Source organism: Anarhichas minor, unplaced genomic scaffold, assembly GCF_050575085.1.
Source record: "Anarhichas minor isolate MPS153535 unplaced genomic scaffold, ASM5057508v1 ptg000003l, whole genome shotgun sequence".
Classification (NCBI taxonomy): Eukaryota; Metazoa; Chordata; class Actinopteri; order Perciformes; family Anarhichadidae; genus Anarhichas; species Anarhichas minor.
In genome coordinates this window covers 12,963,427-12,986,821 of record NW_027466449.1, presented here as the reverse complement: position 1 = coordinate 12,986,821, position 23,395 = coordinate 12,963,427, and the positions used below count along the sequence as shown (strand labels likewise).

The following is a 23,395-nucleotide window of genomic DNA, read 5'->3' as shown; positions in this document are numbered from 1 at the left end:
CTTTACTGAACAGCTGGCTGCTAAATCTGAAAATGTATTGTGAGAACCTTGAGAATGAATCAAAACAGTAAAGTTGCAACCGGACACAAACTCACTATAAAGCTCCGTAAAGTGGAGAGCAGCTGCAGATTCAGGTGATAATTCTCTGTGGGTTCATCAGTGCGAGCGACCCCTTTCACTTTGTCACATTTTCACATTACATTGTTACAGTAAAAATATTGATTATAGCCGCTTTAAGGTTTGTATTAGATCGGAGGGAAGGTGTTGCAGTTTCCGTGCCCCTATAAGTCAAGGGTAGCAGTAAAATACAATATGAAGCAGAGCGTTGTGTTTTCAAAATGTTTTTTAATTCAAATCCCCCATCCCAGCCCGATCATTTTATACAGTCCCTATTGTTTCTCTCTGTTTCTGTCTTCAGGATTCTTGTTTTGTCTCTCTGGAGAACAACTGAATTGTGGACGTAGGACTTGAACACAATGGAGAACAACACAACCATCTTTCAAGATGTCACTCAGTTTGTTAATCTGACAGAAATACCTCTGAACCCTCTTGAAGAGCAGGTCATAACAATATTTTTGACAATGCTCATCTGTATAATTGGGATTGCCGGGAACATCATGGTGGTGCTGGTTGTGCTGCGCACTAAACACATGGTGACCCCGACTAACTGCTACCTCGTCAGTCTGGCTGTCGCAGACCTCATTGTGCTCCTTGCTGCAGGGCTGCCTAATATCTCGTATGTTATAGCCTTCTGGATATACGGATACACAGGATGCTTGTGCATTACTTATCTTCAGTACCTGGGCATCAACGTGTCGTCCTGCTCCATCACAGCCTTCACCATCGAGCGATACATTGCTATTTGTCACTCCATGAAGGCACAATTCATATGCACCGTTTCCCGGGCCAAGAGGATCATAGCCGCGGTCTGGGTCTTCACCTCACTCTACTGCATTATGTGGTTCTTCTTAGTGGACACAGATGAAACCGTCTACACCAACGGAGTGGTCGTCACATGTGGCTACCGCGTCTCCAGGAACTTCTACATGCCGATCTATTTCCTGGACTTCACTTTGTTCTATGTGATACCCCTCGTTGTGGCCACTGTGCTTTACGGTCTCATCGCCAGGATTTTGTTCATGAGCCCTCTGCCTTCGCACATGAACGACGGAGGAGGGTCGGTTCACCAGGGTCACTCCCGCAGCACTAACAAGGCAAACAGAGGTGCGGTCTCTGCAAGGAAACAGGTACAGTAAATGCTAAAACACGGTTTAGACAATAATCTATCTTCATGCATAAATATTAAAGTCTTGTGAATATATTCTGTTTAAGTGTCTTTTTAGCTAGATCTGAAAAAATATATAGTTTAGGCCAGGAATCTCAAAATCTTAATTGTTTCTTCAAATGTATGATTTTTCATAATGGTTTCATCGAACTATCTCAACAACTATTGGATGGTGTTCATGGTTCTCAGAAGATGAATCCTACTGACTTTGGTGACCTCCTGATTTTTCCTCCAGTGCCACCGGGAGGTTGACATTTGTGATTTTGAGCGAAATGTCTACAACTATTAGATGGATTGCGATTTGGTTCAGACATTCAGTAACTGTAATAACTTGGTGATCCTCTGACTTTCTTATCGAGCACCATCATCAGATCCAATACTTTGCTTTATGACCAACAACTTGCAAAACTAATAACCTGGCCCTTAGCAATTTAATTGTTAGCATGTTAGCATATTGATGTTAGCATTTAGTGCAGCTGTCTGTGGGTACAACCTAACAGAGCCACTAGCATAGCTGTAAACTCTTGTTATTAGAAAATGTTCTCAAACACTGACATCATATCAGCGTGCTTGTTCAAATAATTACTCTTCCTCATTACTGCCACATAATTACATCTCTATTGTTCTTTGTTTCCTTGCTCCTCTGTCTCCTCTGCATCAACAGATAACAAAGATGCTGGCTGTGGTGGTCGTCCTCTTCGCCGTGCTCTGGATGCCTTATCGAACCCTGGTGGTGGTCAACTCCTTTATCGACCCGCCTTACCACAACACCTGGTTCCTGCTCTTCTGTCGCATGTGCATCTACACCAACAGTGCCATCAACCCCATCATTTACAACCTCATGTCTCAGAAGTTTCGTGTCGCGTTCAAAAAGCTCTGCAAGTGCAGCTGGCGACACAAGGGGAAGGCGGCAGAGTACAACGTGCCGATGTATTACAGCGTGATAAAGGATTCATCCCATGAGAGCAATGAGCAGGTCACAGATCAGGAGGAGGTGAGCGGCCAAGCCAAAAGGAGGGGCAACGAAACGGATGACGCGAGCACTTTCAGCATTTCTTAATGAGTTTGTTGGCTTCATTAGGATAAGGGAATTATTTGTGAAAATCTTTCAATTTATTGTTTACGATTGCTGTTATTTCCATCTGTTAGAAAAAGTATTTACTGCCTCTGAGATCTGTAGATATTCTTCTTGTTTGCAGTGACAAACGTGTAGTTTGTGGTAGTTGTGGTACTTTTACATCAGTATTGTAACTGTGTTAAACACAGTGTGTGAAAGCAGGCTTTAGTGTACCTCACGCTGCCTAGTGGCACATAATGTACATCATAATATCTGTTGCAGTTACACAAAAATTAGTGGTTCTTTGAAATGTTTGGAAATACTGTACTCGCCATTTTAGTAAACATAAAAAAATGTAAAAATGACTGAAAGATTGACATTTTATGTGACATGTAAAACTGATCCTGTGGATGCATATTTAGAATTTTGCCTTGAAACAATGTCCATACTTTTGAGTAGTACCGGTACTTATGTGCAACACTGACCTAATCAAAGAATCAGCATGTGTCTCCTGATAACAAGTGCACTTGTGCTTTTCATGATTACACTCTCAGGCTGGATTGTCCTGAGATATACCACACTCTTCAACAGCACTGATGAACACAGTCTAGACGTTCCCCTTTTATTAATACTTATTTATTCATTCATCTAATAACTCTTCGATGGATTGTGATGACATTTTGAACTGACTTTGGTGACCCTGGTAATGTGATTTTTCCTCTATAGCGCCACCATGACGTTCACTTTAGTGGTTTTGAGTCAATGTCTCCTCTACTCTGGAGTACACACACACCAACCTCAGATGTTCTTTGTGTTAAGCACTAACTACTAAATGGTAGGATGCTAACATGCTAAACTAAGATGGTGAACATTGTACACTTTATGCCTTCTAAACATCGGCATGTTAGCATTGTCATTGTGAGCACCTCAGCTTCCAAACGTTAGCATTTTGCTCAAAGTATCGCTGTTCCTAAGTACAGCTTTACAGAGCAGCTAGCGACTTTAAGTCTTATTTATTCATTCATGATCATAAATAGGTCAACAGAATAACTATCCAGCCGCTATAGACAGCTGTAGGCTGACATGGTTTTTAAGCGAGGCTAAGTAGCTAAAGCCTTTACGCAGCGCTCCATCTACACAGGTGTTTTCACTTATGTTACCTGATTAGACCTTCTCTCATACCTGTGTGATGTCTACAGACTGAGTTTGATTGGCATGTCCTCATGTTAGCTTTGTTCAAGGATTCAAGCATTCAAGGATTCAAAGATAATTTATAGAAATGCAATTGTAACCCATTTGTTACTACACAAGAAAACCTTAAACCAAAAAAAACAAAAAAACAATTGTGCCTTCCTGTAGTGCATTTCTGTAAATGTGCATCAGGAGTAAAGTAAGTGCTGGAGCATTTACACTGTTATCTTTCTTTTAATCATTATCATTATTTGGGTATTTAATTCTGACTGTAAAGGGATGTAGAGGACCCTTTATAAATCATTAAAGTTTGGTGACATTGTGAAATTCCCAGAATAGCCCCACCTAATTTCACAGAGTGATTAGACAGAGTAATTCAAAACACCTGTGTGGATGTGCAGGTCCTTTAGTATTAAGTCTTTTGAGTCTCAGTTAGTTGCAATAATGTTTTTCTGCATATACCAACTAAACTCCTCTTCTAATCATTGAAAATATCACTGGATCTTCTTAGACTACAATCTAAAAAGAAGAAATATAATAACAACAATCCCTCAGCCCATCCACTGAGATTATTATGTGTGAAAAGTTTGTATCATTAGATTTACAGTCTGACAAACTAGGAGGTAATGAAGCTCCTATAGCTCCTATCGGGCCAAGCCAGGGGATGAAAGAAAAGTTGTGCAAGTGCATTATGGGAAAAATATTTTGATGTTAATTGTTGCCAACAAGTTGGCTGTCGTCTTATTGCTGTTGTTTTCATCATCACTGCATGCCTGTGCATCTCAACACAGCCAACTCTTCACCATCTGTTCAATATATATTATCTATTCTGTCTATTGTACATGTTTGATCTTGTGTTTTAAAAAAAAAGCTTTGTAGTTTTATGTGGATTAACAAATAATTTTAAAAACCTTAAAAAATGTATACATTTTTTTTATTCATGAGCGTTTTGTGTGTCGAATTAAAATAAATATAAACGTTGTTCATCCAGTGTTTCCTTTAGAGAAGGGAGATTTACATAAACTGAATTGCACTGTAGCTCTAGCACATGTTGTCGTTCAGCATCAGTACAGCCCTGAATAGAGAATCACAGATGGATCATTTCAAGGACGCACTTCTAATTCTCTTCTGTTTTTGATTTGCATTAATTTGCTTGTATCTTATTGTGTTTCACACCTTTGTTTGCTTTTCCCAGTTTCCTGTTGCAGCTCTAAACTATAAAAAGCATAAACCTTAGCGTGTAAATAACATAAATAACAATTATTGGAAAAAACATATAAGAAGATGGCTTTGTTTGAACTAAATGCAGCTTCACGGCAGGTTGGGCACCTATAGGTGAGGTTATGTCAATAATCAACCCTGTTGGTGTTTTCTAACAAGCCACTTTCTCTTGTCACATCCAGAGAAAAGCATTTAAGTCCCTGTGGACATTGTGCAGTCTGAATGGTTCTGATTAATTCTATATAAGGAGTTTTTTGTGATGAAAGAGATGCCAAAAAAGCAGAAATAAAAAGACCTCCAGCAAAAATGCTGCTAGTGGCTCCAGCAGCCATTTCTATTTTTTTCTTTTCAGCTAGATGTGACAACATGTATCAATAATGTATTATTAATGTCTTGTTGTGTTTGATTTTATGTCAGATATAAAAAATACCCATTGCCTCGACTGAAGGACTGATTGTGCTTGCTGAGTATTATTCTTTACTTCATCAGTCCTTCATTTTGTACAAGATTCCATCAGAAAACGTTCTTTAATTCCTGGAAATTAAACTTTTTTAGACAGTTGAAGTCTCAACACCTTCCTTTGCCTGGAGCGTCAAATTTGAATGAAGCCGAAACTTAAAAGTCTAGACAGACACTAAATATGTGATAATGCAACCCACTCTCTGTGGAGACACAGCAGAGAAACTACTTTGACTATTAATGGCCATGCTAGCTCATTTAGTGGTGTTGTTTGACAGCATGCTCTGCTTAGTAATTCTGAACAGGGACTTGTCAGACCGCAGATTTATTCAGTCTTCTGCAGTAAATATCCAGCAAGATGACGTCTAACAGTGTTCCCCTTTATATGACAATGAAATGATTCAATAATTCACAAACAGTTCAGAGTGATAATCATGGACTTTTTATGCTTATTTTCCCCAAAGCTTGCATTAAAAAATATTCTTGCCAATAAAAACAGTATAAGTATATTTCAGTATAATAAGGTTTCTTAATTCCTCTCCTTTTCACTCATACAATATACATTGTGCCCACTCACTTCACCACATTATTGACCTCGATATGTCACTGAAGGAAACACAGAAACTCAACAGTTATTTCAGACCCATTTTGTATGTCAGTGACAATTGAAATTTAAATTTAATTGAGAAAAAAGTCAAGTGTGTCAAAAGAGGTTAAAAAGATCACAGATGTTATTAACCAGAAAAAGTTGCCACAAAACAGTGAATTTCTTGAGAGGAATAGAAGGAATATTTGATTTCTTCTCGAGAGTTAGACGAGTAGATCGATACCACTCTCTGTCTATTTGTCTGTGAAATATGAAGCTACATCCAGCAGCTGGTTAGCTTATAGCTTTGCAAGATGACTGGAAAACCTGCTGTCCAAAGGTAACCTATCAAAATCATCCTATCAGCACTGTTCAATTAATATAGTCAATATATTAATTCTGACAGTGGGCCAGCCTGCCACCGAATGAGTACTTTTACTTATTTTATCGTGTGGTTTTGTTACTTTTACTTTTTAAATCAAACACTTATGAGGAAATTGTTCCAACAACTTTTTTTAAGTTGTGATATCTTTGGCTACATCTTTATCTTTGATGACTTATTCTAAACTATCTTCAAACGCAATCTGAGGAAACAAAAAGATAATTTAGATATCTGTGTTTGAGAAATTAACTAAATACTGTTGAAAGTGTATCACAGATTAACTCCATAAAGCAGCTGTATCACACTGAGCTGTATGTAAAGATCTTGAATAAATCATATGATGAGTAACAGATAGTACAATACATAGTTTAATATTCGTTTTGATAATAAAGATCAAAAAGCTCTGTTCTTCTGTGAGAATGAATCATTTATTCACTGCAAGAGTCTAAAATTAGCACAAATAATCAAAGGGCAGCCAGAGTGTTTGAGTTGTTTCAGGAAAACCATTACGCTGTGTTAAGAGACTTTATTATTTCTTGTCCATTAATCCTCTGCATGTTTGAATGAATCTTCACTGAAACTACATAATGCAGAGAGCAGACTGTGTTAAGATACAAAGCAGGGAGGCAAGAGGTGTTTTTTTAGAACATCTAGTATCTTTCCAGTACTCACAACGCAAAAGTTAACATAAAAGTAAGTAATCTGTTGAATATGCCTAATTTACACAATCCTTGTGATTAGTTTTCCCAGCTCAATAATTTATGTTAAGCTAAGATTTGACAGCTGTGAAAGCTGTATATTTTGACATGTCAAACCTGAAATATAAATAATAATTCAAATTACTGGGACACATGGATAGAACAAAGCCATTGTTAATGTTATTAGTAAATGTGCTTTCTTCTTCTTCCGCTGATAAAAGTGGCTTATTAAAATAATACTATAATGAATTACATACTGCAGATGCCGTATAACTGGATAACAGCGTCCAATCTCTCAGGTCTTAGTGTCTCATTCCATTACATGTATGTTAATAGCTATTTTTTTATATTGTAAACAAGAAAAACATCAAATCACACAAATATGTATTCTCTTTCTTGCACACTGTTTCTACAAACATAATGATGCTTTCATTTCTAACACAAGTCAGTCAGGGTTGAAATGAATAAGCATCTCTCTGTTATTATACTGAATCTCTGTGCAGGAAGAAGGTGTTGAATTCCTGGTGGCCTCTGGTGGCTCAATTCTCCCACTGCATGCAGTGCTTGGTGGTGCTGGTTTAAATGTCAGAACTGGATGCCTGCTATCAAGTATCTATGTCCGTTAGGTTTGGGATATGAACTTCAGTCTGTCGGGAAAATGTCATCCTACTGCCAGAATCCAGAGACCTGAAATAACAAGTAAATCATTTAGGCCCATGACAAAATCTAAACAAAAAGTATCAAAATACATTAAAGGAAATATTGTGTTTCGCACTTAGTTTAAAAATGTTATGTTTTTCGTTCTTATTGAAGTACAGGAAAAGGCTGAGAAGCAGGAAAGTATACTTGAGTTATTGTAGTTACATTCCACTACTGCAACAATTCCATAAACTACTCAGAACATGCAAACTTAGTGGCATTATGTGTGATCATACTGATCTGGAGCAGGATGAATTTCATTGATTACAGATCAAACTTCTCTGCTGAAAGAGGACAGCTGTGATATTTCTTTGTTCAGATGTCTATTTTAAACACTCAATCATGAGTGAGATGCACTTGGAAATATATTCATATTTAAGGCAGATAAACTAAACTCTTATTCATACAGACAGTCTCCTTCTATAGTCTGCAGGTAAAAAGCTTTTGAGCATGTGTTCTCAGGATGAAGGGGGGATGGGGGAGGAGGGGGGGGGGGGGAATTAATAATATCAGCAGAGATCTTATAACTGCAGGGACACTGAGCTGCAATGAGGTTGACAAAGCCGGTGAAATGGAGCTGTCTAGAAGAATTATATTCCTCTTGTAAGAAGCATAACCAGCTTGTAGTCCTTTCATCAGACATATATATATATTTCTATTGTCTGCTTCAGGAGATCAAAGGAGAGTTGTGCTTTTTAAAAGATGAGACATCCGTAAAAGCTACAAAGTATTTTGTGAGAAATGGTGGAGGAGTTATTTGATTTATTTTTAGCCACACTTGGCTCTAGGGATGAATGTTGGTCTTTCAATCCATCACTTTGGTCCAGACTGAAATATTTCAACATGAAATATTTCAACAAATTTTGAAAACTTTGTACAGATATGCAGTTATGGCCCCCAAGCGATAAATCAAGTTTGAGTGAAACTTCTCAACAACTTTTGGATGTTTTGGATGAAATCTGGTTCACACGTTCATGTTCCCCAGGATTAACTGTAATTTCCCTCAACTTTCCATTTAGCACCATTATCAGGCTGAAATTTTAATTTGTTCAAAACTTTATGAAGACAAACCTGTCTAGCTGATGACATTCCCATCAACCACAGCTGTACTATGTGTTTATTTCTAATTAGCAATTGCTAGCTTGGTAACACGCTAATATAAGACTCTTTGTATTTCATATTATTTTCTGCAGCAAAGGGACTCTTATTTTATTGTGTTGTTTATCTATTGAGCTGAAATTAATTTTAATGGAAGCAATGCGTCACTTTCCTCATAGAAAATTATTGATGTAGCAAAGCATTTAAGCTGTGAGAGTAGAGAAACCCCCCCCCCCCCCCCCCTCCCAGGGTCATATAAAATATGCATTTACAGCACAGTATTGATGCTCTCTGGACTATGCAAACGTATGGTTGATCGATTCTTGTGTGGGATTCTTTATGACATTTTTGATTGCAGAGCAGAAATTATTGATCACGACTGACTGTTTCACGTCTGTATATAAAATGTGTTTTTGAACTGAATGGCTTAAGAACCATAAAAGCGAGGTTTTATTGCTCCCAGCAGAGAGAATACATGGAGGAAAATAAAAAAAATTGTTATAAGTCCGATGACTTAGATGTCGCTCCCCAAATTTCTGTCATCTAACAGCGTGTGCTGAGAAGACACACAGTGTCTTATGTTCTACAGGAAATAAATAAATATATAAATCTATCATCTGCTTATTTATAACATCATCAAATGAAGAACTGCATTTTCATTTAGTGTTAAGTGTTGTTGCCTCAGGCTTGTAGCCTTTTAATAAATGTTCCTTATTTTCCATGTCTGGTTTGTTTAAAATGCATTTATATATATATATACACACATATGAAGCATTCCCAAATGTTTTAATATAATATACAGTGCTGATGTTCAACAGTGAGTGTAGTTCTTTACAATACACATAGACACACTGCATAGTTAAATACACAGCCTTTACACAGTGACGGTGACACTATCAGTTAGAGATATGGAGAATCAGGCTTCTACTAACACAGAGGAAGTATGCATGAGCACTGCTGCAAGATTATCAATCTATTGGTCGCATAAAAGATTATTCAAGGAGCACTCCCATAAGATTATTCAAGGGGCACTCCCATATTATTCTGCATTGCCTTAAGCAGCATGACATATATGATATACATACAATCTTAAATGCAATTGGGTATAATTGTAGAAACATATGCAGAACATATACCTCCCTTTTCTTACCATCTCGGCCTGTTTTAATTATTAAAGTTCCTTTAAAGGTTTATTTTATAAATCACACGTTTCTGCATTTTCTGCACTCTATATTATTGATGAATGTTAATGTAACATCTCAGACCGTAATATTGACTCAAATCCAAACAAGTACAATTTCAAAGTACCACTAATTTCAAAGTACCACTAATCAATATCAAAATGGTTGCCGTGATGAAAGCGTTGCACATCTACTGAAGCATTCATAAGCATTCATTCACATGTGTTTTATAATGACCCAAGTTTTTATGATATACATCCACACTTATGAATGAAAAGAGTATACCCCACTTGGTAGGATGAGAGTTAATGTTCCAGTCAAAACTAATGTTAAAGCAATGACATAATGTCTCAATAGTTCCTGTAAACATGTAGATTGAATGTATATTATTCTGAAAATCTTTCATCCAAAATAAATGAACACAATCAAAGAGCAAAGCTCATGTGGACTGTTTTTACGAGACTCTCATGAATGGGCTGAAATATTCTGGAAGTGAACAAACTCCAAGGACGTTTGCACAAACATACAAAGGCTCATTCAGTCCATGTACGAGGCACATATCATATACAGCTGCACACATCTTCTCCACCACCACTTTAGTATACAGCACAGGATGAAAGCTCAGGCCGTCTCAAAGCAACCTCCCCTATTATAAATACTGAGTAATTTACGAAGTGCTTAGAGTTAACTAGAGAACTGATAACTCCGACCGTCCACCTTAACATGAACGCACCATAACATTCTGTTCCGCCCGCCCATTTGTGGTCACATGACGCACTAGTATCGATTCTAATGGTCCCTGCCACCTGTCAATCACAAAGTCACCACGTGGTTGATAATAACATGGGTGGGCTCGAGGGGGCGGTGGTGGACTGTCAGCGGTGATTCGGAAGTATGTAGTCACGCATTAATAAAGTTGAGTAATGAGTCATCACGCAGGTTTTAACGTTAAAAAAACTGCGTCAGAGTAACAGAAACGGAGCTCGAGAGGTGCACGTTGGTAGCGTGTGAGAGAGACGTTAGCTAACGTTAGCTCAGTAGTAGCCTTCAGGAAGAAGTGTCACCAAAGAGACGAGCAGAGCCCGGCTGTGCTCATGGCTGCCCTCGGTAACTCCGGGGCCACTTCCAGCCCGATGGTGGTCTTGGCTCCGAAGACCAAAACAAAAAAGAAACATTTCGTGCAGCAGAAGGTGAAAGTGTTTCGAGCCAGCGACCCCGTCCTGAGCGTCTTCATGTGGGGCGTCAATCACTCGGTGAGTCGGTCTGAAGCTAAGTGAATGCTAGTGTGTGTCATGTAAATGTAGCTTAGCTTAGTTAGCAGTTAGCGTTAGCAAGGTGGTAGTGTTGCACTAATATTCGTGACCTGTCAGATTCAGACTTTGTCTCACCTACACACCTGTTACACTGTTGTTGTTAACAACTATTAAATGCTAATTAAATGCTATGGACTTTGGTAACAGTTGTTAAAATTAAGTAAGGGACTTTGCTAAAAGTAATTCATGAGTACTAATAGCTTAGCTTTCTATTGAATCTGAAGGAATGCAGTAACCTTATAGTAGGTGCAGTGGTGGAATGTAACGTTAAGTTACTAACGTTAGTTAAGTTTACTACATTTTGAACTAACTCGCTTGAGTATTTATGTTTTGTTTCTACTACATGTGGACGCCAATATTGTACTTTTTACTCCCCTACGTCTATTTGACATCATTAGCTACCAGTTACTTTATAGATTCACATTATTAATACAAACATTAATTAAATATTAAATTACATTATAGTGTATTGTTAAGGATTGAGCTAACCAGCAGTATGTAAAGTAGTTGAAATGTGATGTTCACATTAATGCATCAATAACTATAATCTAGCGATATTATTTTTATTATTCTGAATTGAGTAATTGATTAATTTGACCTTTTTAAGTAAATTTATAAATGTCGAATTTTACTTGTAACCGAGCGTATTTAAACTGTGATATTGGTATTTTTACTTAGATCTGAGAACTTCTTCCCCCACTCAACAAGTGTAACGTTATGTAACGTTATGTAACTTTAAACCACTTTTCTTTTTGTAGACAACTACAAGATCTGTAGTTGATTTGCTGAAAATTATAATAACTTGTATAATTTAATCTGTATCAATTTTGAAAACTTTTTCTTTTCTGACGTCATAGAAAGTGAACTATCTTTTAGTTTTGGAACTTGTTGGACTAAACAAGACATTTGATACCTCGGACACAAGGAAGTTGTGATGGAAATCTTTCTGTTTGGGAGACCAAGCTATGAGTTAGGCTTATTGAGAAAGTAATTGTCAGAGTAGGGTTGCAACTAAATCATTTTTAACAGCATAAAGCACCTGTTTGAAGGTCCCAATGCCCAACGTGACATCTTCTTGTTGCGCCATTTGTCTCGTCTACAGTTTAAATAATTGTTTGTTTCAGACACTAACGTGGGCTCACACATTTTTTGCATTTCCCTTCTTTCTTTCAGATCAATGATCTCAACCAGGTGCCTGTTCCTGTCATGCTGCTGCCTGATGACTTTAAAGCCAACACTAAGATCAAAGTCAACAACCACCTCTTTAACAAGTAAGACACAGACACAAGTTGTCAGACTGAAGCAGGTTTGGTTGAAATGTCAACAACAGACACTGTCTTGTCTCTCGTTAGCCCAAACTTCAGAACAGAAGATCATAAACGGATAACAAAGTCCTGAAGTCTGTGTTGGACTGAATAATTAGAATTAAGAATAAAGGGCATGTGAAAGGTCTGTTTGTGTCTTCAGCCGGCTTCTTCTACTTTTGCAGAGAAAATCTTCCGGGACATTTCAAGTTCAAAGAGTACTGTCCTCAGGTCTTCCGAAATCTAAGGGAACGGTTTGGTATTGAGGATCTGGACTATCAGGTATGTGATGAGCTGATGGACACCCTATATTCTTTGGGAATGTATGTGGTGTCAATTTTGTCTGTATCTCGAAAATCTCCTTAAAATAATTCAGATTTAATCTAATGGGTAGATCATCTCTAATCTTAGTTGTCTGCTTCGTGTTGTCCAGGTGTCGTTGACCCGCAGCCCCCCGGTGAGGAGCGTAGAGAACCAGGGAGAGGGTCTGCTCCTCAACTCCTACGACCGGACGCTCGTCATCAAGCAAATCTCCAGCGAGGATATTGCAGACATGCACAGCATCCTGTCTGAGTACCACCAGGTAAGGTCTGATGACTAAAGGAAAAGTCTGGCGATATTCTATAGTTTTCTTTCTGTCAACAAATCTCTTGAAAATGTTATAGTGTGTTAGTGCGCCTCTCAATACTTTAAGACTTCCTTGACATGTCTGAAGACCTGTAAAAACGTGTCACAAATGTATAATTTCATATAGATTTGGGGCAAAACGCCTACAAGAAGGGCAAACGGGGAGGTTTCTGAACACTGATTTGTTGATGAGGTGTTATCTGATCACGAGAGATGAAGCCTCGAGGGGAGTCAGCTGAAAAGTCTGCAGATTCTGCTTTCTGTCTCGTCCTGCTGGGGAGCTAACGCTAACTAGCCAGCTGTCTGTTGATATCATGAAACACAAACAGCAGGAGTGTTCTGCTCTTTTTGCTGAAAATGATGTAAGCTGATATGGTGTAACCGACTTTATGTTTCTGAGTATGCATAACAATGACAGCTGTGGCTCAGGTCTTGTTCTTTAAATATGATATCTCAATCATGTCTTAGTTTTCCTGCGTTTTGAAGGGGAAAACAATCTATGAATCGTCCTCAAGCTTATATTTTTAGCTCAGCCCGAGTTTCATTGTTAAAGGAAGTTCCGCAAACAGCCGAGTGTTGTTGATTTTTTGCAAATGCTCCTCAAAGAGGAGGAAATACTGCATTTTGTTGTTGACTATTTTCGGCGATGGATTAATCCACATTTGGCCCTCTGGTGCGGCAGGATGTGAGTTTGAGTCAGAATAAACTGTGTATGTTCATGGTAATGAAGGAACATGTCACTCAGTGCAAGAGTGTGGCTCAGCGATGTGTTTTTAATAGTCTTTGGGCAACAATGGAGCTTTATTCAAATCTGGACCCAGATCTGTCAAGGAGCTGGGTGACATGACATTTTGTGTAAGTCATAATTGTTGCTGCAGTGAAACTCTATAACTGAACCTCTCGTTGATCATCTTGAATCTGAATCCCTTCTCGCCGTCTGCCTTTTGTTCATTTAATCACCCTCAGTCGTTCATTAACGGTTTGCCTGTCGAGCTCCAGACATGCTAACATCACACTAGGGGTGGAGGAGAGAAATCCATTCTTGGATACATCTCGATTCTCTCTTGAAAGATTACTGTATGTCTCGATGCAGAAAACTCAATAATCGGAAATTTAACACTACATTTTTAACATTTTGATCGCCTGTAACAATTCTGTGACACCGGGCTGTCCGTTCCTTACGGCTTCCTCTCAGCGCAACAGATGTAAAACATGTGCGTCTTGTTTACGTCCTAAACGATGATAAATACACTCAGTTTTGGTGAGAGCGGCTGAGCTTCAGCAGCCGAATATATGGATACAATCTGACCGGCACCTCCTGGCTTAAAAGCTAACATATGGAAGCATTTCGCTTCTTCTTCTTCGGCCCAACATGGGAAAGGGTGAAGCCAATCACAAAGTGGATTGCAACTTTTTTTGCCAAGGATTTGTGCCCCTACTCAGTCGGTGAGAGCCAAGGCTTTCTCGCTATGTTGCAACCTTTGGAACCGAGATGCAACATTCCATCTCAATGTTTTACAGACACAGCGATACTCTCACTCTACAGCAAAACCAAAGCTAGAGTCATGAAATCACTGAGGAAAGCGGGTCGGATAGCAGCAAAAAAACTGCGTGTGGACGTCCATTGCCACAGTCTTGTGTCGCAGTGGTGTACACACACGTTTTACCACATGTTCCAGAGAAAGCTCTGGTACCAGGATGCTTATTGCCTATAGCAGGAGGATTTCCCAACCCTACATCACACACACACACTGAGCCGAGATCATTCCCCTCCTGTCTGTGTATAAAGCTTCACTTCCTACTGACAGAATATTCTCTTTAACCTTCGTTTGGACCTTTTTGTAGCTAAAAACCAAAAAAAACGAGTTCCTAAAATGAGCACCTCTGTTCTGTTTCATAGGAGAGGTAAAGTCGATACTACAAAATATATATATATATATATATATATATATATATATATATATATATATATATATATATATATATATATTTATTTATTCATTTCTAGATTTATACGTCTTGGCGGGAGCAGCAATGTGGTGCAGTTAGTAGGAAGACGGCTATATATTCTGAGGATGCCAAACATCTGTCCCGCTGTAGTGTCCTTGAGCAAGATCCTAAATTTGGCTTTTTACGGTGCCTCATTCAAACTGAACCCGACCACTGAATGAGACTACAAACACGAAACACCTCATCAAGTTTACAGCGCTGCGGTGCGTAGAGAACAAACACTCCGTCATTTGAGTGTTGGGTTTATTGAAGATATGCAAATGTCCCGGGTCAACACGTCTATCTGTCAATAGTAGTTTTGTTAAAGGAATAAGCGTGACGTGTCGTACTTTAACCTCTATTTTGTATTTGCTGCCCAGCCTGTTATCCGTGTTCATGCTTGTGCGGCCGAGTCGCATTTGAGCTTTTCTTGGAATATGCAGCCTGTGGTTACGCAGCCTGCATAGAAGTGGGAGGGAGATGAGGAGAAGCTCTGTTTCAGTTTTTTTTATTCACTTGGCCCTGAATGAAGTCATTGTTATCAGAGCTCTTGCGTTGGCATTGCACAGTTCCCCTCAGTCATCATGACAGTTTTGCAGGTTGCATTGGTTTTCTTGTTATTTAGTGTCAGGGTTACATGTTTCGCATGCTGAACAACTTTTTCATATTCAGTGAAATACTGAATTATTTAGATGTTTTGTTTTTCCAGCTGTGAAATAACTGGATGTTGAGATACTGTCCTGAAACATTTGGGCCAGTCATGGTGGCTTTGCTGCAGAAAGCTCTGTCACTGTTGTAGTTTTGGCATTCAGGTGTTATGTGACTGTTATGTTTGCAGAATGTTGAGGATCAGGTTTTGTGGTTTCTGGCAGGTGTGGGGATTTGGTGCAGCTTTTCAAACGAACAATTAAAGAGATAGGGCCTATTCTACTGCTAAACCAACCTTCAACAGAAATAATTCATAGCGTTGATTGAGTTGTTTAGTTGATGTTTTAGTGTGAAACAGTGTGTAACTTTATATCGATATTTATGACGGAGAACATCCTCCTGAAGTCACTTCATCGCAGTGATTCCTGTACATACAATATTGCCATGAAGTTGTCTTAAAGGGACGGCTACCTTGGTAAAATATTGACCATTTTAGACAAATTCATCTCATGTTGTAGTATATATTCTTTTCATATTAGGGCTGTCAAAATTGGTCAAAACTGCCGTTCGAATATTCGTTCAAAAAAACAACACATAGGGGCAAACTATTTGAATATACATTTTTTGGCATTATGTCCATATGACACGTGTCCTAAATGGCATTCAACTGTTTTTGTCAGACACCCTGTTTCTGGAGAGTGGTCTTTATATTTGTACTTTTCTAGTCTTCCAACCACTCAAAGCGCTTTAACACTACATGTCATTCATACACTGATGGCAGGGGCTACCGTTTATACATTTATTTACATGTTTGTTCACTGCAGGCACAGTCGCAAGTTGCTGATGTGGTGACAAACACATGATGTCTGATTTCTGTTTTCACTGGGGCTCCTGGGTAATTATGAGGCGCCTTAAAAAATATAATACACAAAAGAAAACGTTGTTCTGTAGCGTGACGTCTCTACACATACTGCTCAGTGTGTTTCAGGGGACTCTGAATGAGGTCAGTCTGAAGTGAGTGTCTATTTTAACTGACTGAGCTCAGTTTGAAGTCTAACCTTGATACGCTCAGTAATTGCTTTGCATTCAAAGTGACCTTTTTAAATGTCCACGTTCACGTATTTACCTTCATCTGTGAATCTGTCTTTGTACCGTATTTTACTATTTGTATGTGACACATTGAGGCTGCCCTTGACGACAGTATTCCCCTCTCTGCACCTGCCATGCAAATTCACCATAGCTTCCTCTCTGCAGCACATAGTGAAGTGTCATGGCGGCACCCTGCTGCCTCAGTTCCTGGGTATGTACCGTGTGAGCGTGGACAGCGAGGAGACCTACCTGATCGTCATGAGGAACATGTTCAGCCACAGACTGCTTGTTCACAGGAAGTACGACCTGAAGGTGAGGAGGAACTTCACAACAATCACACGTCTCACTTCTCCTCACTGGTTCACAAAGCAGTGAGCAAGTTGCATACAAATGAGTTGACTCTGACACGGCCCTCAGAGGCACAGTAACACACACCTTATTGTTGTCAGAACAGAATATGTTTTGTTTTTGTGTAATAATAATAACCTTTATTTGTGTAGCACCTTTCATACAAGAAATGCAGCACAAAGTGTTTTATAATGAAGGAAAAACGACTAGAATGAACATAAAGGGACAGAATGCCATTTATTAATGGAAACATAAAACATCTGATACAATTTAGATTAATAATAAATAGAATAGATAGAATGCATAACATGAGGTGGAAAATAAAAAGCCACTGAATAATATTATATATAGTATATGTTATATTTGCAGCATGCAGATATACATCAATAAACGCTGCAGCAGCATCAAAGGGTTTCCATTCTCTTCTAATGTTCTCTTTTCAGTGATCAGTGGTGGAGATCTGAGTTTTTAAGACAAAGTATCTTGCCTCTTTGTTTATATTAATTTGTTGTTGCAGGGCTCTCTGGTGGCTCGTGAAGCAAGTGACAAGGAAAGGGTAAAAGAAACATCTCACCTACTCTCCGTTTCATGTCCTGATGTGGCCCGTTGTCTGTCTCATCCCATGAGTTCTGCTAAAGATGTGTTTTATTCCTAAAGGGAAAAGAACTCCCTACCTTTAAGGACATGGACTTCAGGAACAATATGCAGAAGGTGTACGTGACGGATGAGCAGAAAGAGAAGTTCATGGAGAAACTCAACAAAGATGTGGAGGTAGGAGAGCTGTTCAATGTGATTCACTGTTGTTGCACCATTCTGCCACAAAGTGGCAGCATCGGCACATTAGAGACTCTCCACTCCTGTGATGCCATTTTGGCAGCAGGAGGGTTAATTTACAATTAAAGATAAATTTAGCTTTTAAATAATTGGGTTGGAATGAACATAACATGATTACTTGAATAATAGAAGATTAATCAGCAGCTATTTTGATCATTTTTAATCTTTTTTTTTTAATGCAGAAATGTAACAGGTTCCAACTTCTCAAATATGCATATTTCATAATACGAAAAAACATACAAAACACCAACAACTGCAGGTCTGGAGTTGTTTTTTTTGCTATTTACTGACATTTGAAAGACCAAATGATTGACTGTTAAATCAAGAAGACAATCGGCAGATGAAGGGATGATGAAAATAGCCGTTAGTTGCACCCCTAACATAAATAATACGGGTTCTGTCTGTGAGAGAGCTCTAGGGCTGCAAATCATTTTCATTTTTATTATCAATAAATCAGCAATTTGGTCAAAAACATTTAGACCTATAGTCCAAAGCTCAAAAAAGACATCAAATTGGTACATTTGAGGAGTTGGAAGCTGTGAATTGTGGTTACATTTGCTTAAGAAATGACTAATTACGAAAAAGATGAATTGATTATCACAATGCTTTCTGTACACCTTGTTGTAAAAGCTTCTTGATAAACGTCCCCGCTCCCATTGTCCCCAGTTCCTGGTGAGGCTGAAGATCATGGACTACAGCCTGCTGCTCGGTATCCACGATGTGGGTCGAGCTGAGCGGGATGAGGAGGAGGGCGAGGAGGTTTCTAACGAGGATGAACCAGAGGCGGAGAACGGCCTGGCTCCGGCCGCTACGGTGGGCTCGTACGGCACCTCTCCAGAGGGAATCGCTGGTTACATGTCCTGCTGCAAACCTCTGGGGCCCGGGGAGTTCGACCCCTATGTGGACGTGTACGCCCTCGGGAGCTGCCCAGGTGAACACTTGGTTTAGGCCACAAAATAAGAATGAAGAAACTTGTTTTAGGCAGCGATGCACTGATCCGTCTCTCTCTCTCCCGATACTGATCCTAATACTTAAAGCGAAAGTGGGAACTTTTGTTACCCCCGCTGGTAGTGAGAGTAAATAGAAATAGTATTATTAGAATCTGAAGGACACAAATGCTGCTGACGTGCTGATGACATATGCCTGATGGTATACTGAGAGCTTTCCCCGGCAGCGGTCGGCTAAATCAGCATTGTGTGAACGCTTTTAGCAAGTGCTTGAATGTAACGGATGTTCATTTATATGTAACAGTCTGGCACTCTAGCTTTAAACTACAGTTTAAATACCAGTGCTTTATTTTTACTTAAATGTTCCTCTGACGTTTTCTACACATGTCTGGGTAATATGATATCATCTCCACTGTCCTCAGATCTTCTGAGAAATGCTAATGATATAGTTTCAGAGGCTTTGATATACATTTCTTACCAGGGAGCTTTAATCGTGAGGATTATTGAGACGTGTCACAATACAATACCGTCAATACAAGCCCAATAACACACATTGTTCTTTACTCTCAGGAGCCCCTCAGAGGGAGGTCTATTTCATGGGCCTGATAGACGTACTTACTCAGTACGACACCAAGAAGAAAGCCGCTCATGCAGCAAAAACTGTCAAACACGGGGTGAGTAGCACGAGAGAGGAAGCAAAGAGGTCTGCTGTCGGTGGTACCTGCACGGAGGGCAAACGTCTGATGTTCGCTCTCACGTCTTGAATTGTTCAATGTATACAGATGATGTTGTTGACCTTTTTTTTTTTTTTTTCTTCTGTGTTGCAGGCCGGTGCTGAAATCTCCACAGTCCACCCCGAGCAGTATGCCAAACGATTTCGCGACTTCATCTTTAACATCTTTGCGTAACACGAGGCCATGAGCGCCGCCATAAGTCGCTCCAACTGAGAGCTATTTTTACCATTGACCAAAAAAATAGTATGCACACGCAGATCACTATTCAAATGTGGTGATCTGAGATGAGACTACTTACATTGTAGCAACATAATGTACTACTTCTGATGCATTTATTTATTTTGAAGACGTAAGATGCATTTCTTCTAGATATTAAGCCGTCTTTAGAGGATTAACTCTGCAGCATTAGGGTACATGGAAACAAACTGCTGTTGATCAGTGCTAGACCACATCAGTGCAAGATCAAACACCACTTCTCTTTTTTTGTCACCTTCTGATTTCCCAGGCATGAACTAAACTTACATTTTGGGAAGTGTGCTTATTTACTTTCTTGACAAAAGTTGACTCTGGAGAATAATATCACTCTGATGTGTGTCTGTTAAAGGTTCCCTGTGGAGTTTTCAAAGAAGAATACTGCTAGATGTAAACAATGCTGGGTTTAAAATCTCAGCTTTCAAAAAGATGTACGAGGAGGGAAATGTATTCAACGTGCTTATTAGACCTCAAGGATACAAACGGTATGTTTTTAAGTGAATTTAAACATGACTTTTGTTTAGGGCTGGCCAATGTATCGATATTAAATTGATTTTGGGATATGAGACTAGATATTGTCTCAGATTTTGGATCTCAAAATATGGCATAAATGTCCGTTTTAACGGCTGCATTACAGTAAAGTGATGTCAGTTTCTGAACATAGCGGACTGTTCTATTATATGCCTTCAACCACTTATATTCACATTACTGATGATTATTTATCAAAACTCTAATCGTTTAAATATTTAGTAAAAGCACCAGTTTGTCGTTCAGCCCTACTTTTGTTTGTTTACAGGAAAACTCCACAAGGCACCTTTAATGTGACGCTATAGGAGGACCAAGAGACGGTTAGCTTAGCATACAGACTGGAATCAGGGCTAAACAGCTGGCCTCGCTCTGTCCAGACGTAACAAAATGTAGTTCATGAGTAATTCTGTACACAACTTGTTTTTATACAACTTAAACAAATGAGAGTTAACATTTTAACTAGTGATCTTTAGAGGACCTGTTTGGCAGATGTTCTTCTCTTAACAGAGCCAGGCTAACTATCGCCTTGTTTCCGATCTTAATGCTAAGCTAAGCTAACCAGCTGCTGGCTGTAGCCTTGTGTTGCTATCGATCCTCTCATCTCTCTGTAAGAAAGCAAATAAACCTAGCTCCCAAAACTTTAAACTATTCCTTACATCCTAGAATAATCTTTAAATGGAAATGTGTATCAAAACAATAATTGTAGTCTACATTCTGCACTTAAGAAATAATATTATTTATCTATTGAAGCAGGCCATTTGAATGTTTAGAGTGCCAAATGTGTGGGATCAAAGCTTTATTGTTGCAGGATTTGCATTTTGCAAACAATTAAACCAACTCTGTTGGGACAGATAAATGAAACACAATTTGAACGGATCAAATAGGATTTTCCACCAAAGTCTCTATTGAAGTTTAAAGGAACCGTAAAGAACAGCCTCGTCACTTGAAATGGTAAATGTGTGGTATTTGAATGGAGAGCACATCAAATAGTTCAGCCTGTAAACATGTTCATCTTTTAGCTCCCAGAGCCTGTAAAGAGAGCGTGTGACCCACAGAGCTGGGCCTGCATTAATGAAGTGACTTTAGGATCAGTCCTGCCTTTTTAATGAGATACTTTCATGTGCGAGTCACTTCCTGAGAATGAGCCCATGCGTCATTATTCTGGACAGACTGATGTGTTTTGTGCATTAAAATGTGCTATGTGATTCATTCTGATAAGATGAGATTTAGACAAATGTAGCAATAGAACTAGGATCTACTGTCTGTGTATTGTGCTAACATTTGAGATTTAGTGATAAGCAGGGTAAAGCATTGTTGACAATAACACTACATTTCAGTAGCTTCTGCAGTTAGCCGTAACTCAGTGACATGACGAGCGTTCCTAAACTCTGGCCAGGCAGCGTAGCTACAGTTCACTCTGTGTGATGCCTCATCTACTCGATGGTTGCACATGTTGTATTTTTGCAAATCCGCTTTTGGACCAAAATATATTTTACAAAGAATTTCTGAAAAGCGTTTGTCTTGTCATTTTTTGTGTGATGATTCTACCCGTCTATAAACAGATGTATTTTCCTGCATCCAACATTTAGAGATTAATGAAATTCTTTACAAACATTTATGGTCCCCAGACGACAAGTCCTGCTGACTTTGGTGATCTTCTGACTTTTACTCTAGCACCACCGACAGGTCGATGTCTGTGGTTTTATATAAACATTCTCAGCGACTGTGGGAGGGATTGACATAACATTTGGTACACAAATTCATGTTCCCCTCAGGATGTACTGAAGTCACTTTGGTTCTCCCTTTATTCCTGTGAAACATCAGCATGACGTTCAGCTCAAAGCCTCACAGTGCTGCTTGCAGAGCTGTAGACCTTTGTAGCTACAGTAAAACATATTGTCAGAGGTAGTTTACTGCTAGCTATGGGGTATTTTTCAGGTCAGAGTATCGGCTAAACTAGGTTTTTGTTGTTATAGTTTTAATCAAGTCATGATAACAGTGTGGGGGTCTTGGGATGTCTTTTTGCTGACTGGCTCCTTCCTGTTTTATCAGAGGAGACAGCATTTGCTGACTGGTTCCTACTTGTTTTACTGATTTAAACAACAGGATTCAGGCAGGATGAGCAGTTAGACAGAAGGAGGCTGTCGTTGAAGAGGTCAGCCAACTACAAACTGCTGAGTTTGGAGTGGCAGTTGGAACACAATGTCCAGGGCAGCAGATTAATCGCTGTGAATCACAGCCAGCAAACGTTTCTGCTTTTTCTCTGTATGACGTTGACCTCCGTGTCAGGACACATCTGGGCTCTCACTCTGATAAAATGATGCCACTGAGCAGCTCCCAGAAGACACAAAAAGGTTGCACTTTAGCAATTTTCAGATGATCACGTGAGGAAACTGTCTACTGTAGTTCAACCGCAAACTGTCTCAATTAAACAAGCTCTGTCATCACCAGCACGGGCTGAAGGGAACCCAAACTGCAGCTCACTTTTAAAGATTCTAATGTTGAAATATTGAGGATGTGTGTGTGTGTGTGTGTGTGTCGAGGTTAAAGAGCCCCTTCCTCAGTGATGTGCCCCAGGCTTCACACCACCTCTGCCCGTCACTCACCGTGCCCCCTCAGCTTCCTGCCATTGTTCTCCGCTATGTGGGGCCTGTTGTTTTTTACCATTCCTACCAGCCATATATATATACACACAGGATTATGTACGGTAATGCAGAGGAAACTCACCCTCATAGCGTTAGTGCAAACGAAAATGTATGATACAATTTATTCAGATCTGTGAGAACTAAAAACTGATTTATTTTGTTCATAACCTGTAAGCAGAAGCAGAAATCCAAGTTTACTGGGACTCTGATGTGGATCAGTACAGGCGGACCATGCCCACATAATGTATCTTGCTGTTGTCTATATACAGTGGTGGAAGAA

At 39.2% G+C, this 23,395-nt stretch overlaps 2 protein-coding genes across 2 annotated transcripts; both read left to right on the top strand.

Moving 5' to 3' along the window:
• The first annotated feature begins 476 nt into the window (after positions 1–476).
• On the top strand, positions 477–2,345 carry LOC142949981 (thyrotropin-releasing hormone receptor). Its single transcript, XM_076091883.1, has 2 exons — positions 477–1,247; positions 1,950–2,345. Exons 1-2 carry the CDS (start codon positions 477–479, stop codon positions 2,343–2,345), a joined length of 1,167 nt encoding a protein of 388 aa, XP_075947998.1.
• Positions 2,346–10,719: 8,374 nt separating this feature from the next.
• On the top strand, positions 10,720–21,982 carry pip4k2ca (phosphatidylinositol-5-phosphate 4-kinase, type II, gamma a). The gene is made up of 10 exons (XM_076098728.1): positions 10,720–11,110; positions 12,344–12,441; positions 12,660–12,756; positions 12,908–13,057; positions 16,993–17,139; positions 17,693–17,731; positions 17,833–17,946; positions 18,676–18,940; positions 19,527–19,630; positions 19,784–21,982. The coding sequence occupies exons 1-10, from the start codon at positions 10,952–10,954 to the stop codon at positions 19,862–19,864; spliced, it is 1,254 nt and encodes a 417-aa protein (XP_075954843.1). The 5' UTR covers positions 10,720–10,951; the 3' UTR covers positions 19,865–21,982.
• The last annotated feature ends 1,413 nt before the right edge of the window (positions 21,983–23,395 follow it).